General features: G+C 39.2%; 1 protein-coding gene across 6 annotated transcripts in view; it reads right to left on the reverse strand.

Annotated features, from left to right (window-relative positions):
- The window catches only part of TENM3 (teneurin transmembrane protein 3), a 1,525,061-nt gene that overhangs the window by 114,775 nt on the left and 1,391,855 nt on the right, over positions 1-18,431 (reverse strand). For all 6 annotated transcript variants that reach the window (XM_072950498.1, XM_072950499.1, XM_072950502.1 and 3 more), the window contains one exon: positions 2,454-2,576. In XM_072950498.1, the coding sequence (XP_072806599.1) occupies positions 2,454-2,576 (123 nt within the window). The remainder of the gene's footprint in view (positions 1-2,453; positions 2,577-18,431) is intronic.

Below are 18,431 nucleotides of genomic sequence, written 5' to 3' on the forward strand. Positions count from 1 at the left end.
CATAAATAAGACTACTGCATTTAGAAGCTGTGGAGTTGTTTTCCCATTATGCTGAGCACGGTTAATTCTCCCAGTGAGTGTCATTGAGAACTGCAAGGCTTTCTTAAGGGGTGGAATCTCCTGGAATTTCTAAAGAGACGATGTGATCTGCTTCTCTGAGGTAGGAGATGAGGGTGCATGGACTCTGCCAGTTCATCATGGATGCTTAAGAGCCAGTGTTTTTAAGGTACTTCCCTTCTTGCAAATAGACCCCCACTGCCTTGCCCTCGGCACTCCAAGACTGCAAGTATTTAAGAGATACACACTGAGAACCTTTACTTGCAAAAACGAACATAAAAATTCCTTCAAAATTAGGGTTTTTTGGGCTACTTGAAAAAATAATAAAGACAAGTGACTATTTTTTAGGTCACACTTTGGACAAAGCCTGAGCCCCGAGACAGCCTTCTTTCCAAAAAGAGAAATTTCGACAACCCCCCCCCCCCCCGCCCCGGTCAGCTGGCAGGCTGCAGGGTCGGTCCTTCTCCAGGACGTCTAACCCCGTCTGGGGCGTCAGTGAGCTTCCCCTTATGCGGGCGGCTACGAAGGCGGTCCTTCCCCGACACGGGACACAGCTGCTCCACCAGAGCATCAACCGTCCCCAGGGCGTTCTGTGGTCACGCGGGGACTTTCGGAGCCATGTTTTTGAAACTGTGGGCCACCATCCTTTGTCAGTTGCGAAATTATCCGCATCAGTTTCAACTAGTATTTGTTGTAATTGGGAAATACAACAAAACACAGTAGAAAATGCCAGGAACCAGCCCCGAGGCTGGGGGTGGGTGAGGGTGGGGTGTCTCCGAATCCAGAGCTTTCTCAGTCTCGTGCTTTTCCGGTCCTGTGGCAGTAATCAGCCACACTCTATTTTCATTTTCATCATAATAAAAGTTGTAAAATAAACACCTACAATAAGCATTTTCCTCTTCAGTCTGTAAAAAAGCTCCCTGAATGTGTGGTTACGAAGTGCCATTTGACCATCTTCGCAGAAACTATCCGCTTTAAAAGACAGTCTAAATTCCAATCTCTATAAACCAAAAATAAATACTCTTAATTTTGGTGCAGTTATTGGATCTGTTCATATATGTGTTATCAGTGCATAAAAAAATTAAACAGTTGTTTCAAGTAATTATATTTCACTTAATTGAAATTTCCCACCAACAGTTTTAATTAGGAAAGCTTTTCTTCACTCCTCTTTAATCCACTGTGCAGTGACTTCCACGGTCACTGTCATCAGTCACCAGATTAGAGTTTTTGGGAACACAGAGGACTTTGTATCAAAAGATTCCATACAGGGATGGGGCTGGCGGTATTTATTACTATTATGAAAACCTAATGTCTCAAAAAAAAAACCTTTCAGCCTCCCCAGGAAGGAAGAGGAGTGTCATAATGTATTACTGTTAAAATAAAATAGGAGATGGAAAAGCAAAGAACCAAAAAAAAAAAAAAAAGGTAAAAGCATTAGTCACAGCATTAGTTACAGTATGTGTAAAATAGCAGCATAAATATAAATATAAAAACATACATTACATATAAACATATAATCACTTTTTTCTAGTCTGGCGAAGAAACTAGCCACACGAGAATGAACATACTTGAGGCCAAAGCAGAACAAAAATACACTAGATTAAAAAACAGAGGGAGAAATGCTAGGGAAATGCTTCAAGGCAAACAATGTATTTCTTATGTGACAGAAAAAGGTATCTTGATTTGGTTGCTTTGAGATATAAAGTATTATGACATTCTGCAAAAAGTCAGAGGATGCCAAATGCCAAGACATACATACAAGCACATGCACATATAAAAAAAATAGACAGATACATAATATAAACACGCATATGTGTGTACACACTTCTCTGGGTGTTTATATGGAAAAAAATGAAATACAGCATTCTTTAACCTCTTAAATTCCATTTTTAAATTCACAGCCAATTGACTTGAAAGTCTGTTGGTTCAAAGTGCACACTCTTGAAGGTTTCGAGAAAGGACAAGCAGAGGAAAGGTCAATAATAAATTATAATCCTTTAATGTTTTACATGAAAAAGCTTTTATAACAAAATGAAGATAGTGTTCCAACTCCACACACTAGCTGAATGAAGAAAGCTCAACATATCCACGGTAATGTAAGCGATGATACACTGAATTATAACCTACTTACAGACTAAAAATAAAATGAAATGCACATTTGCAGGAAGGAAAAACCCAGTCATCGAATCAGAAGGCAGCACACTATACTATTCTTATAATAATGTGAATTTTCAATCTTTAAAGGAAATGAATAAAAGCCACTCATTAAAAGATTGGTATTTGTAATTCCAAAACCTTTTCCTTCTCCCATATAAAACTTGATATAACACGGGTAGAAAATTTATGGAAAAGAGATGTTCAAAGAAAAACACAGGACACAGAAGTCTTTCTCTTACCATTGTCACCAGAAGGTAACGATACAGTGTTGGTTGGCATGGTGTCAGAATTCACTTTTCCGTTCTCAAATGTGTCATTTTCAGTCTGCTGTAACTGCCAGTTGAGGCCAAAGAGATGCATTGCTGGGGGAAAAAAAACACAAGTTGGTTAAAGGTCTCCCGCTTCTAGTGCCAATAGCGAAGGGTACCACATGTTTATAACAAGAGTCACATGTGAAGTTAAAATTTCCATGTTCTGAAATACCAAAGATAATTGCATAATAACAATCAGAAAGCAAACAGTCCTCACACAAATGCAATTTAGGTAGCAACGCGGTGCAACAAGGCAGCACTTGAGTTACGAGTGGCTGTAACTCAGTTCATTGGTACCAGGAATCTCAGGAAAGAGTCATTATTGGCTCCGCTTTGTTCCAGTCCTGCTCTTCACCACCATCGAAGTAAGTGGCAGCAAGCTCTACAGTGGCATCTGCCAAACTTGCATGACCACGGGCCACCTGCACACGTGTGGCACATTTCTCCAAAGAGGACGTTTACGTGGTAAACTTTGGTGACCAAAGGGGAAAGGAAGGGGAGAGGGGTAAGTTAGGAGTCTGGGATTTGCAGATACAGACTGCTACACAGAAAACCGATAAACAACAAGGTCCTACTGTACAGCGCGGGGAACTGCATTCAATAGTTTGTAACAACCTATAATGGAAAAGAATATGAAAAAGAATATACACATATTTATAACTGAATCACTCTGCTGTACGCCACAAACTAACACAACACTGTTAATGAACTATGTTTCAGTAAGAAAGCCCTTATTAAATAGCCAATATATAGTAACAAAACTAAACTGGCCCAGTGCAAACAGCAGGGGCTGTAGATGTGGTTGGATTTGGGTTCAATTTCAATCTAGGATTTAACTTTGGACAAATGATGTAAATGATTAAACATGAGGTTTACTTACAAGAGGAGGCTGGTTACACCTACCTTACTTAATCGATGGTAGCTTTCTGGCCAGTGTATATGAAGGAGGGCCGGCACCTAGCAGGCCAGTCTGTCGTTTACAGGTATTTTGTTTATCTACTCAAGACGGACTCTAGATTACTGGACCATTTGGAGTCACCTGACCAGAGCACGGAACCGCTCAATAAACAGTCCCTGCTGTCTGCAGCGCCCTCTCTCCATCCACCTGTCCTTCCCTCAGGCGGTCGGCGTCGACTTCTTGGGGAAGCCCTCCCTGGCTGGGTGACGCACCCCTCCCGAGACCGTTCATTCACGTGTCTCCTTTGCCTCAGACGGTGTCTCGCCAAGTATCTCGTCAAATAAACTAACTCTATTTTCTGAGGTTTTAAAATCTCAGACAACACTGTTGTGGATAAGAGTATAGTAATTTAAAGGAAAAGTTTATAAATATAAAACAAATGCATAAATGGCTAAGAATGGAACGTTACGTTATTAATAATGAGTTCAGGACTGGCCTTAGTGTACCACTATAGAAAAGTAGTTGAGTGCAAGTCCACTAGCACTGCATATAATTGATTGACTTTTTTTTTTCTTCAAAGAGTCAACAGTTTGGGGACATTCTATCATCAGTCTCACATTCTTTGGTTACCAGTACCTGATATGAAATCATCCTAAACGCCGATCCAAACATAGCTACATCCACCCCGTATAACTTGTATGTAACAAACGTATATATTCATACTCCCTGCTTAAAGTACAAGTTCTCCAGCAATTCCTTTTAAAGTCTGATTTTTTTTTCAAGGGTTAAGACATAGGTTACAGAATTCTTCAATATACAAATTGTCAACTTGTAAAGAGGTATAACTTCGTATGTCATTTTGCATTGAATTATGCAGTGTTTGAGTGGCAGAGTGTCAGAAGCTTTCTAAACATTTATCACGTTCATACATTTTTCAAGGTTTCAGATATTTCAGCAATTTTTGAATAAAATCATGGGTGCCAGTTCTGCATATGGTTTGGAAAGTGTGCAGATTCACTCTGGTGTAGCAATGATAAATGTCCCAGAAGGGTCAAAGATTCTACACAAAATAATGTATCATCATTGTGAGCTTTTATGTAACATAAAAAATCTTCTTAAACGATACATGTGTTCACGTTATGGGTTTTAATAGACTTTGAAGAGGAAGGAGAGTTGGTGGGACCATGCACAGAGGTCAATGTTAAAAAGTAATGGCATGTTTGGGTTTGGAGAGCTATTTTATTTTTTGCCAGATGGGCAACAGCTTTATTATATATATATTTTTAGTACAAAAAAATCTCAATAAAACAGGATTTCGGTTCTACTTAAGATGGAGTATAATGAGAACCATACCAAGTAATAATGTATCTTGTTAAACACTGCATTGGAAACAAAGACCAAAAAGTTGTTTGGTCTTAGGCTGTTACGTACTTTGAAAATGTTGTTGTTTTGTATTTTGGTGCAGCTCTTGCCCCTTGTTATGTGTAACTTAAGATTTTATACAAATACAAGGTGCTAGTGAGATTGACTCCAAAGTTAAGGAGAGACAGAGACAGAGACAGTGACAAAGAAAGAGGGAGAGAAAGGAGGAGGAGGCAGCATACTCATAAAAGACAAAATGCTACAGAAATCACTGAGCACTGGGTGTAATAAAACCACATGGGATATCCTGGCAGACAAATGCAGGGAAAATCAGTGAAATAAAATACATCTGTAAATGAAGAAGACAAGATAACTCTTCCATGTCTGGGCTAGAAAGCAGAGGTGAACCCATGAGAAGGCACTTCCTGTCATTTTTTTCTTTTAATTTTAGTCTTTATTAAGTGTAGTTGATTTACAAAGTTAGTTCCAGGTGTACAGCAAAGCAACCCCATTATACGTATACATACATATATCTATTTTTCAGATTCCTTCCCATTATAGCTTATTACAAGGTATTGAATATAGTTCCCTGTGCTGAACAGTAGGTCCCTGTTTATCTATTTTATACACAGTCAAGGGGTAGAAGCAAGCCACATGTCCACTGATGGCAGAATCGATGAAGAAAATGTTGCATTACATACATATACAATGAAATATGATTCAGGCTCAAAAAGGAAAAGAAACCTTGCGGGCATTATGTTAAACGAAATAAGCCGGACACACAAAGACAGATACTGTTTGATTCCACTTACATGGGGCATCCGGGGTAGTCAGATTCATAGAGGCAGAAAACAGAATGGTTACTAGGGTCTGAGAGTGTCGGTAATGGGGAGCTGTTGTGCAAGATGAAAAAAGTTCTGGAGATCTGTTGCACAACAAGGTAAATACACCACAGACCCCATTAGCTCATCGGATGTGGTTGTCTACAATTTAGATCATAGTCTTAAAAATTTTTTTTTTACTATTATTTTGTTGTTTTGGGGGGGATTAGATTATTTATTTATTTATTTAAACGGAGGTGCTGGGGATTGAACCCAGGACCTCGTGCATGCTAGGCACGCGCTCTACCACTGAGTTATCCGCTCCCTGCTAGATCATACTCTCAATTTTCCCCGTCTCCTGCCTTTGTTCCTTACAATCCCTGGTTTCTGGGATGCCTCCCCCAAACTCTGTCTGCGGAAATCTTACCAACACCTTAAAGTCTAGTGGAAATGACATTTCTTCCTGAAGTCTTTCTGGCCTTACTACGTATTCTGTACGGCCATAGCACTTTGTATTATTTTACCTAAAACATCCCATCTTTAATTTGAGTAAATTTACTTTCTGTTGTGTAAGGAGTCGGGGGTTGTAGGAGAAGCCGAAATGGATCTTTGCAGCTAGAGGGTAAAAAACAGGTATGTCGATGGGACAAAGAGGAGTTTGGGGAGAAAGGGAATAAATGTAGAGGATGTGTGCTGTGGAAAAATGGGAGAGGATAGTTATGGGAAAAGTTTAATACGGAATTCAGCTTTTTCAATATTTTGCTTAGAGCTGAACTTAGAGGCTGCCTCTCTCTAGCTGAATTGGTTCCTGAGAAACAGGGGTGACTAACAGAGAATTTGAGCCTGGTGGCAGTCATGAATAGCCTTGGAAGGCACCCAGTATGAGTCCTCCCTTTTCCCAAGGGCAGAACACAGACTTCTAAGATGATTCCCAGTCAAAACCCTTTTAAATTGGTTGTAATATCTGACATTTGTCATCCACAAAATGAATGAGCATACTTTTTATACTTTCACCCAAGTCAATGATAAAAAACATCATGACATCCACTCTAGAATAACTCACATGGGTGTTAAACCATCAATCAGTTTTGCAACCTGTGCTTCTAACAGCCCAACAGTCTGCTCTAAACTGCATCTTTTTAGTTTTTTTCATGGTATTCTTAGATTGTAACCAATTTCAGGATAGTTAAAATTAAAATATTTCTTATGCAATTCAAAAGCATTCATTCTATAGCCTCTTATTTTTTTTCTTTCTTTAATTGTCAAGGGAAAAAAACTCTCATTAGTTGAAATAATTTTGAGACTAAATGCTGGTAAAGATCTATCAGCGAAATTTTATGAAGAAATTCTCCTTCGGGCTCAAAGACCATGTGAGTGAGAGAAATTATAGCATACGCTCCTTTTATTTTTCAAGGCTGATGGAGACGAAAGGAATCCATGGTATGATAGTTATCTCACCTCCCTCCCAAAGAAAAAAGGGCATGGCATTGTTTTTAACCAATATATGATGGTTTGATACTTAGAAGCCAGCATGTGGAACACTGGAAACCAAAATGTTGTAATTAAAGAAAATTATACACCACCAAGGAGCAAATTCCGTGCCATTTTTAGTTCCTTGTTGAGAGAAAAGGGGCCAAATTTTGATCTGGTCTCTGGGGACGATGCCACTGAAGTTCTTATCACAGCTACTATTATTTCCACTGGCATGCCCGCGCCCTCAGACACTGCCAAATTTGGATGGGAAGGAGGGGTGGCGACAGCTGGTGACACGGTCCAGCAATCTGCCAGAACCTTGGAGCAAATTACAGGGGATGTTGTGAAGCGAACACAGAAGCGAGCACCCTTGCCATCAGAAACCCGAAAGCAGCTTGCGCCACCAGAACCCTGAAGAGCACGCTGTGAGGTTTTGGCAACCTAGAGTCTAGTGCTTAGCATGCCTGCCACTATTGGCTAAATGCTATTTACTATTACAAGATCAAGCAAACATTCTCGCAAAGACCAAAAATATGAGCTAATATGAGAACCAGATGCTGGTAAGAAAAATGAAGCTAAAAAAAATATCCTGGAAGTGCTTGCCATTTTGTTTGATTTAGCCTCCCCAAACTTGGAAGTTCATCTCAGCAAGCTAAGGTCTCCAGCTTCCCTTTCTTGTAAGTCACCTCACATCCAACGAGGTCCATTTTCCCCAAAAGTATCTTTCCAGGAAAGAAGTATTAAGAACATGTTATCAGAGGTCGCAGGAAACGAAAATCAGAATCTCATCTTTTATAGCTAAGAACGCAGTTTTCAACATAGACTGTCTGTGGCATCTTGTGAAGCCTTCAGTTTATACTAAAAGAGACCTGGGTCCAAGTCTGAGTTCTGGCTCTAACTAGCTGTGGAACCTTGGCAAGTCCCTGGGCCTGTCTGAGGCTTAGAGCTCTCATTTGTATAAAGATCTGAAGAGTTTACGCTCGTTCATCTTCAAGGTCTCTTCCAGATTTACGTTCTATGGTATGTCAATACAGTATTTGAAAATATAAATATTTAAGCTAAATCATGGAGCATAGGAAAAAAAGATCTGGCATCATATGATATCAACATATTAGAATACCAATGTTGTTGCTTCGTTTTCATTTTAAAGTAAAGTAAAATTGCATGGGGTCAAACCATCATTTTATGCATACAATTCCTTAGATATCTTGGGTTTTGAAAGCAAACTTTCTTCATTTTATGTTTCAATTTCATGATACATAAATATACATGCTGCACATGGGCAATGATTAGATTTTACAGAAAAAAAATTAAAGGAATACTCTTAAATATAGGGCAATGATTTGATTTGATACATGCTTCCAGAATGCAACCAAGTTTTCAGTGTAAAATGAAAGCATCTCATGTGAAGACTGCAGTTTGTAACTTGGACCCCTACTGGTCTAAACTGTCATTAGGAATACATAGTTTTCCATAAATTAGCTTTTGTTTTGCATTTCCCGCTGTGTTCATATACATGTTGACGGAATGTGTGAGGCCATATTTTGGCATTCGAATCCATTATTATTTGTTATTAACTTTTAAGGCAAATATTATTTCAACAGTCTACACCTTGCTGACCCAAATATGGTTATTTGAATATCAACAGTTCTTTTGAAAGCTTCCATAGGAATATGTGCTCAAGCTGTCATTAAAAACAAACGAATTATCCCAATTAGAGGATAGCCTGATGTTCAAAGGAACTAACACATGACGTAGCAAGGTTTTCTGAGCCTTGTAAGATAACATACTGGAAATCACAGACTTTATGAACCAACAGCTTTGGGGGGGGGGCAGGGGAAAGGAAGTAAGGAAATGACTGCTGAACCTTGTATTTCTTTAAAAATTTTTTTTTCAGGGACTGAGATGATCCCTTTATTTATTTATTTTTTGAGGGGAGTAATTAGGTTTATTTATCTGTTAATTTTTATTTTGACAGAGGTACTGGGGATTGAACCCAGGATCTCGTGCATGCTAACCATGTGATCTACCACTGAGCTCTACCCTCCCCCACTTATATTTCCATGCTGTGTATGTTGCCTTTCTATCCTTGTCTGGCACTGTGTCATTAGTGAGAAAGCAGAATGACAATGGCTATCAAAATGTCTTGATGAGACTAAAGAGCGATTCCGCTATGTAAGTTTGTTTCTGCCAGACTCATGCTTTTTTTTTTTAAAGAAGTAATAATATTAAAAAATTCTACTTCTAAATTTCACTGCATTTTTTTTCTACCTCCCACATGTAGATTCAGGGTCATACATTTAAGGATGTTGGCTAGCAAACAGAAATTCCAGCTGCCCACTGACAGTCAATGCTGAAGCTGACAGAGGCTTATGAAAATCAAGCTGTTGTTTTTGTCACCAGGGGAATTCAGGCAGGATTTCGAAAACAGATTGCTTTCCTCCTGTTTCGTTCGCTTCCTCTGGTTTCCAGGTTCTGTTCTCTGGATGAAAGAAGCATCTTTTCTCCAATCGAATGGAAAGAAGAAAGTGTTCCCTGTCATGAGGAACTGCCCAAAGGGACCGGTTGTGATCAATAAACTAGAGAGTCTTGGAGGTAACAGTTGTCAACATTAAATAATATGGTCAGAGGACCTTTTCCAAGAACATTCCGAATGCAGAATGAAATCATTTACATGATTTATAGGCCATTCCCCGCTTGCCAAAATACTGAGCTTGCTGTTATCATGAAATGTTTGTAGTAGAGGATTCATTAGTGACAGTTATTAGCAGCTTCGCCACTGAAACCCCACGGATCTCCTCATCATTCAAAGGCTTGTTGTGTTGAGTCAATTTTCATCTGGATTCCTTTCTTCCTTACTGCTTAAGATCCTACTTTTAAGCAACAAACGTGGATGGCTGTTCACGACCTACTTAAGCATAAAATTCTCCCTCGGCTTGTTTTGACGTTTTTGGGAAAAGTCATGGAATAGACCCGAAAATTACAACTCGTTGAAATTTTAAGACACTTTAATTATCACGATTAAAAGATCCAACTATTAGGGATATGGAGGTACTTAGAGGAAGGTTGGGATATTAAAATATGGCAAAACCAGAAAAATACCCCCTTCAAAACAGCAAACAGCCCTTTCATAATAGTCAACTTCTCCCCGGAGAGGTTACACCTGAGGGAGAAAATACGATTCGTGAGAGAGAGAGAGAGAGAGAGAGAGAGAGAGTGTGTGTGTATGTGTGTGTGTGTGTGTGTGTGTGTGTGTGCGCGCGCGCGCATGTGCACGCCTGGGCGTGGTTAAGTGGTGACTTTTAACAAAATCAGTGAGCCTTCGGGAATCCACACAACCCGCTCCAGCAGTCTGTTGTCCAGCACTCATTCCTCAACGAAGCATCAGTGTCTGCCTTACCAAGTTCTGTGGCCTGAGAAGCAGTGACGTGGAATCCACGTCACCACCCCTGGTACCTCGGAGGCAACAGCCAGTTCAACAGGCCCCACCAGGCTGCGCTGACCGCCTCAGCCGGTCAGGCAGCGAGGGAGCCAAGGGCTTAGGAAGCCAGGGTTCCAGCTGTTCCCCATTCACTTGGGCTCCCTCGGAGAGCACTTTCCCTCAGTTATGAACTTAACCATGATAAATGGAGAGTTAAGAGACATTTGTGGAGATTTATTTCAAATAAAATGCAGAGGAAGTCGTCATCTCTGATGCCCGGGAGACACGCTCTCACTGTCCACGTGCTTCTGCATTTGGTGGCTCAGGCTCCCTTCCTAAAAATAAATGACCCACTTTCCCACTTGAAACTTGCATTGCTTCTCTCTGTGATTCTCTTCTGCGATCATGAAGAATTTCTTTGAAGAAGGAAAAATGCACCTAAAAACATCTTTACTCTAGAAATAAAAAATCATGGTAAAATTTGTGATGATCTGAAATGATTGAAGTAATATGGTTCGGTTTTGTGTACAAATTCTATGTAACTCACAAAGCCTCATTAACCACATCATGTATTTAGCCTGGTAAAACAAGTATAGTTAATGAAAAGAGTAAGGATCCAGAAAGAAATGAAAAGACCCAATGGTAAAGATCTGCAGCACTTTCTGTCCCCTCAGCAATGATCCATATATGTTTTTAAAATGTACTCATCACCTTTATGATACAATTATGAGCCTTCTTGTATGGTACAGTTAGTATTTATTCTTTTATAAATAATAATTTAGTATTATTATTTGGTATTACTAGTATGATTCTTTTATATATTGGTGTTATTATTTTATAAATAAATATTTTTCCATTTACATTATTTAATTTAGTATTTCCTTGAGATTGTTGACTTCAAATACAGTAGCATTTTAAAGCATTATGTGAAAGGAAAAATCAGCATCTCTGAATACCAATAGAAGGGAGCAACAGGAACAAATGCGGTAAACTGTAAACAACGCTATTAAAATGACATAGGAATTACTGCCAGCAAAACTGTTCTTTAGTTGTGAAAGAAGTATTAAGGACAGGTGTCATGACAACTACTGAGACCTTCCTCATGACATAAGCGGATACAACAGAGTAAGAATCCAAAGGGAACACATTTCTGATTTTGCCCTACAGTCTCATTTATTCTCCTGTCCAGGAACCACCTGTCAATTCTTACATCTTACGAGAATCAGCGCCCAGCGATATTGTGGAGCAAAGTTCTGGACTCAGAAGAAGATCCTGTTTAAACACTTACCGGTTTTAATGCTAGACAGGTCGCTGATTCCCTAAGCCTAAGGTTTTGCTTTCTAAAAATTGTGGCCAATAATATTTGGTTTACTAGGTTGTTCTAAAACATTAATAGCAGCTGAAGTTAACTTACATTTTACAGGCACATTAATTATTTTACTAAATATTCCGCAGAGCTCCGTTATTATTAATCCTGATCACACCGATGAGAGAAGCTCAGGTTTACTGGGGTCAAGGGTTGCGCGCAAGATCCCGTAGCTCGTTAGTGACGCACGAGGGCTATAAAGTCACATCTTACTTGCTTCGAGGCCCTGCTTCTGACCAGCATGCTAAAAATACATGGCAATGTGATATGCAAATTTGACAGCACTTTCCCACATAAGATGGTAAGATCATTGTGGTAAAGATTACGTCTTACTCTTTGTGGATTCAGTGTTTAGCAGGGCTATTCAATAATCGCTATGTTTAATGAAATTAAATTGACTGTGATATTGGAAATAATTAAAAGGAAATGCCTGTGAAAAACAAATACAAATCTGCAAGATGTGAAAGTCCTGGGTTCATTTTTGTTTTCCTCTGAGCAAAGGGCCTCAGCTTCTAGCATCACACGCAGTAACAGTCTAGGTAACCCCTGGATACCCTTCTACAGCCCGGGGAAGCGCGGGGCAATATGGGGAAGCCTCCCTCCCCCTTAGGGGCAGGAGGAGGCCTACTGAGAGCGACGGGGGGGGGGAAGCTCACTAGCAGAGGGGGAGACAAAGGACCGGCCTGTGGCTGATGTATCAGCGAGAAGAGATTCGAGGAGAGAGCCGGCCAGCGCTGTGCCAGGCTCGGGGCTGGACAAAGTCACGGGGAGACGGGCAGGAGGACCACCCGCTGTGGAAACCAGGACACGTCACCAGTGACGAAACCCAACAGCTCAAGCAAAGCCTGGAAGTTCTTATCTTCAAAAACACTGAATATTTTTTCAGAAAGCAAAATAGGACTATACAGAAGTGGGTCTAGGTTAAAAAAAAATACTTGTTCTTTGATTCACTGTATGATGTGTGCTTAAAATGCTCAAGGAAGGGTCTCAATGTAATGCTCTTCCCGCTTTTATTTTTTTAGAAGGATTACAACTTTATTTTGTTTATTTATTTTGGTGGGGGGGCATTATTAGGTTTATTTATTTATCATTATTTTTTTAAATGGAGGTGCTGAGGATTGAACCCAGGACCTCATGCATGCGAAGCATGTGCTCTACCACTTGAGCTGTGTCCTCCCCCTGTTTCCACTTGCAGGTCAAACTCAAAAGTGGAAATGGAACGGGGCCCACCTCTGGTATCAAGCGCACAGCAACCTGATCTCACTCGCCACACAACTTCTGAAATCTAGGGAACACATGTTTTAAAAACATCTTCAAAAGAGATCAACAGAGTACTCATGAATGTTTGGCAAGAACCCAGAGATATCATTTCTTTTAACAGTTTTAAAACTATTTTCTGAGTATCGTTTATCAAATTCCTAAAGCATGCACGTATGTTATCTAAAATTAAGGGAAAGAAACAATCAGAAACAGACTATAAATTCCTGTGGCAATTTTAAATCTAGTTACCCCAAATCTCCAATGTAACATTTCTTTCCACTTCAAGACGTGAACTACAAAAAGGGTTCTAGGTAGACTAACTCAAAGAAAACCAATGAATATCATCCTGTTTTTTTCTCAGGCACATCTCGATTTTACTTTCATTACATCACAATGTATAGGTTTTAATATTCCTGAGAATTGATTTTTTGGGCCACATTCAGGTTTGTGTGGTAACACTTAAAATTTGTCCTTATGTCAGCATTTGTCAAAATACATAACCCTAGCTATTAGTCTGGTTCTCGCAGGAGAACCTTTTTCTAAGGCTCAGACTCAACAAATTCTGCCTTTCATGCACTGCCCTAGTCTTTCACATTGATTTCTCCTTTTCAAATAGTCAACATGACTATAATTAAGTGCTCAGTGTTTGCATTCTCTGAGATACAATCTCTAAGAGGGCAAGGACTGTGTTATGGTGTTCACTGCAGTATCTGTCATGGTGTCTCAATAAATAAACGCTGAACGGATGATGGATGGATGGATGAACGGTCACTTCCTCTCCTGGTGCGGTATTATTAAGCCACTAAAGAAGAAACTGTGGAATCTTATTTTTAAGGAAGTCCATCTTATTTTAAGCAAGACGTGAGTAGTCTGTGGACATTCTAAGATTATGTAGGAATAATAAACTAAAAAGAGTCTATATACATTTGCATCTTATTTTATCTGTTTTATTCTAGGATGAGGCTGTTGTTTAAATAGAGATTCAATGGAATTTGGAGATTTTGTGCTGAATTCATTCCCAAGATCCCCAGCCATATATCGAGCTCTTTTTTTTAACCTTATATATGCCAGTTACTTGTCCTTTCAGTCCTCTGTGAGTAGACATTTCTCTTGGAACACCCTGCTTTCAGGACTGCTAATGTCAAAGCAAATGACATATGCAACAGCAATTAAATATTTATGCAATGTAGCACTGAAATGGTAAATATTGTATCATGCTTTCTACTTGTCATTAGTCAGGAGATGTTGCTACATTCTGCAAAAACGGTAGCCGAAAACAGAGAAAACAGCCCCGTATGTCACAGACAAGATATTTATGTATCGTGCAAACTGGAATTTAGCTGACTTTAAAGGTATTTCTTACTGCTGACGTCCTTGGACGTTTTTCAAGTCAGGGAGATCCTTACATCTGAATGGTAAAAACAGCCTGCTTACATATAGTATTTCTCATATATTATGTACTTCAGCTGATCTCATATCAAGCGAAGAGTAAAATAAATTATTTTGGGGGGAGGAGAGGAAGAGCATACTTTCTACATTTGTATAATTTTCTTGATTTTGGTAGTGATTTCTTTTTTCTCAATAGTAACAAACAAATTATTAGGATCAACTCAAAACTAAACATCTTTATGTTGTGCTTATAAAAAGCAACAAAAAATTTATAACATCAAAAAAGGCTGAGTGTACAATATATTGATTTTTCCCACTGTAAGTTCAATTCAGAAGTCACTGATATGATTACACAGAGTTGGCTGGAGAATGAACTGAATTTTAAGTGACCTCAATCTTTTCCAGGTTTCTGTATGATATGCTGGACACAGAAAACTACTGTTTCCTACAAATTAATAGAGTTCATATTGAAAGTCAGGATAGAGTGGAAACATGATAAGATGGCCAAAATTTCTGCAGGTGCTTGGAGGAGTACAGACAGACATACACAAAAGTGTAATTCCATCCATACAAAGTGCTGTCCTTAATGAGGAAAAAACCAGAACCATTGAGAATGGGTTTTGAGTAGATTTTTTTTTGAATTTACAGACTCAGAAGACTGCAGCAGTGTGCTGTATCATATTACTAAGTTCTTCCTTTCCTAGAGGTAAACTGTTGTATTCTGAGCCTTCATTCACTGTTAAATCAGGTTTAAATATGTCCTTAATTTTATATATCTAAGGATAAAATATTGATATACTAATTTAAAATTTTTAGTTTCCAATTTTCAGTGCTCTAAATTATAGGCAGGATGGTTTTTTTCTCCAGTATGATTTAACACCACATTAGTATTAAAATGCTACTACCATCCCATCTCAGACAAAATGCATTTTCTGAACATAAAGCAAACGAGGAGTTAAGGGAAGAAGCCGTAGTGAAAAATAGTATATAATTCATTGTTTGGCTCTGTTCTCCAACCGAAGAAAGCGGCACTTTTATTACAAAGACATGTCCCAGAAGAAAAAAGAACGTCATGACACATTTTATTTTGCCATATATATTTAAATGCTTGATTTTTCACAAAGCATAAAGGGCTGGCTTGGTTTACCTCCTGGCCCTGAGTTGCATACATATAGCTGGTACCATAATCAATTTCAAGGTACACAGAGAAGTAAAAATGTTCATAAAATGCAAAGAGACACAGAAGTAGGACAGATAACTGCTAAGGAATGAAAACTGCCATGAACCTGGATTCGACAGGTTATGTTTTGCTACAGCTATGGAAAGCGTATGTCGTTACACAGGCTTTTTAGCAGACATATGACAACATCTATTTTAGGAATCAGTTGGTAGCAGCTGTTCAAAGGAAATAAATAACTACATATGTATTTTTTTTCCCCAATGAAAAGGCATATTGAATATGTGAGGAGTTTTCTGGCTAGCAGCATATGTCGGGAGTTCATAAGAAAAACAATGCTGAGTTATTTCTTGTCATTGGGAAATGAATCTACAAACCCATCCCTCATAAGTTCCAATTTTTGTGGAGAAAAAAAAAAAAAGACATGGGAGGTTTGGAGGGAAATAAGAAAGTGTCTGTTTAAAGATATAGGGTTTCTTTTTGTGGGTGATGGAACTGTTTTAAAATTGACTGTGGTGATGGTTGCAAAACTGTATGAATATACTAAACACCACTGAATTGCATACTATATATGGGTGAACTATATGATATGTGAATTATATGTCAACAAAGTTGTTACCGAAAAACTTGTCAAGTGAATTATTGGTTGAGATAACCTGGCCAGAAGAGTCCCAGATTGATAAAATTTCCTAGCATAATATACATGGGTAAGATTTTTGTTTTCTCTAGTTTCCCTTAAATTTAAAGGATGCATGCAAATATTTTTGGTGCTACTCTACATGGGAACGACTTTGGATTTTCAGACTCTGCCTAGCAGTATATGGTCATGTTCATCAGACTAAGTGTCCATAATGGTGTTATTTGAAACCTGACTTGACTTTGTTGCAGTTTTAACTGATGGTAACATAGTAATTCCAACATATTTTGACCTGTATTTTATAATGTTTCAGTAATGTTTACACTTTTTGACAAGATTTCTGGGCATATTTCAACGTGCACAACATCAAAATTTCAGGTTCTCTCCCACCCACCCACCCAGGAAGAAGAGCTTTGTGCAAATAAAGAACGATAATCAAGATGCCTACTCATTCCGTAACTGGGAACAGAAGCAGAAGCAACAGTAACCAACAGACTATTTCTTTTCTGTCCATCCTTTGGTGAACAGCTGCTGGCTATTGCCCATCTTTACCATTTTCTTATTTTAGAAAAAAGAAGAATGAGTAAATTAAGGCCCAGACAAAGTGGGACAGGTATTTTTTTTTTTTTTTGGTAGTCTGTATCACTAACAATTATCACTGAACTCAACGTTTGTGTTTAGGAACCAGGAGAATTTTCATTGTGCAAAGGCGCAGCAACTTGAAGACCAATGCATTAGGGAAGGATTTCAGCTGAGAGCTCAGTAATCTCAAGAAAATCACACATGACTCTGCTGAAAAGAAGTCAGCCCTATGTATGTGCCTGGACATTTTAAGAATTGGGATACGATAAATCATGACACGTCTATTATGTCATCAGCTATAGTTTCTCAATTCTGCTCACTCCTCCTTCATCCCCACATGGCTCGATGATCTCCCAAGTAGACTAGTTTTGTAATGGGTTGTCTGTACTTGTCCTGTCTCCAATGGTAGCCACCAGCCACATGTAGCTATCTGAGTTCACATTAACTGCCAATAGTAAAATTTAAACTCTCGTCTGTCAATTTTATCAGCCACGTTTCAAGAGCTCAATAGCCCCACCTGTCTAGCGGCTACTGAACTGGACAGAGCAGAGATGGTTCCATCATCAAGACTCCCACGACGGTGCTGGCCCAGAGCCTTGCTACTCAAAGTGTGGTCCGAGGACCACAGCAGCATCAGCCGGGAGCCTGTCTGAAATACACTCGATTCTCACTTCAGATCTGCTGAATCAGAGTACACACCTTCAAGTCTGAAAAGCACAAGTCTGGACATTCTGTCTTCAAATTCCATGGTTTGGAATGTCACTGGAGCAATCCTTTAAAAACACAAATGTGATCCTTCTTCAGTGCAATGCTTCACTTTCTTCAGTTTCCTCCCTATTTTCAGTTCTTCAAAAACCTCATGGGGAGGCAGTGCAGCGTTCTAGGGTCTTTGGGAGTTTCCAGTCCAGCTTCCATCGTTTACTGGCTGCGTGATTTTAGACAAGGTGCCTCTCAAAGCGGTAGGTTCCTGTTTGTTAAATAGAGGTGGTAACTCATGGGGTGGGTGTGAAAACGAGAGGAGTTAATTCACACGCAGCTTTGAGCACAGTGCTGGCATGTACCGTGAGCGTGCCCGCGCACAGCTCTGGTGTTTCACGCTTCCTTTTCCTGCCTTGGGAGACGTCTTCTCAAGGTGACCTCCCACTGACCATTCTGCCATCAAACCTAATGAACTGAATGCTTCTGCATCGTTCAATCATCACCTACTAGACCAAGTGTTTCCCCAACATCTTCAGCCAGGAGTGTTTCCCTCCTCTCCTTGCTCACTCAGATCAAGTTGCTACAAAAGCATGTACTGTTAAAAGTGTACTTGCATCCATGTCTTTATCACTTGATGGAGAACGTCTAGAATAAAGAGCTAACCTGAATCTCTAACATCTAGCATATTGCCTAGAAAAATGTTGACCTAAAAATGGTTACTCAAAAACCACAGAAGGACCAGAGGAAAATTTAAGCAAATTTTAAAAGATAAAGAGTAAATAAGAATTTTGTAGGAATAACATGAATATTAGAAATTACAA

The sequence above is a fragment of the Vicugna pacos genome, chromosome 26 (genome assembly GCF_048564905.1).
Source record: "Vicugna pacos chromosome 26, VicPac4, whole genome shotgun sequence".
NCBI lineage: Eukaryota > Metazoa > Chordata > Mammalia > Artiodactyla > Camelidae > Vicugna > Vicugna pacos.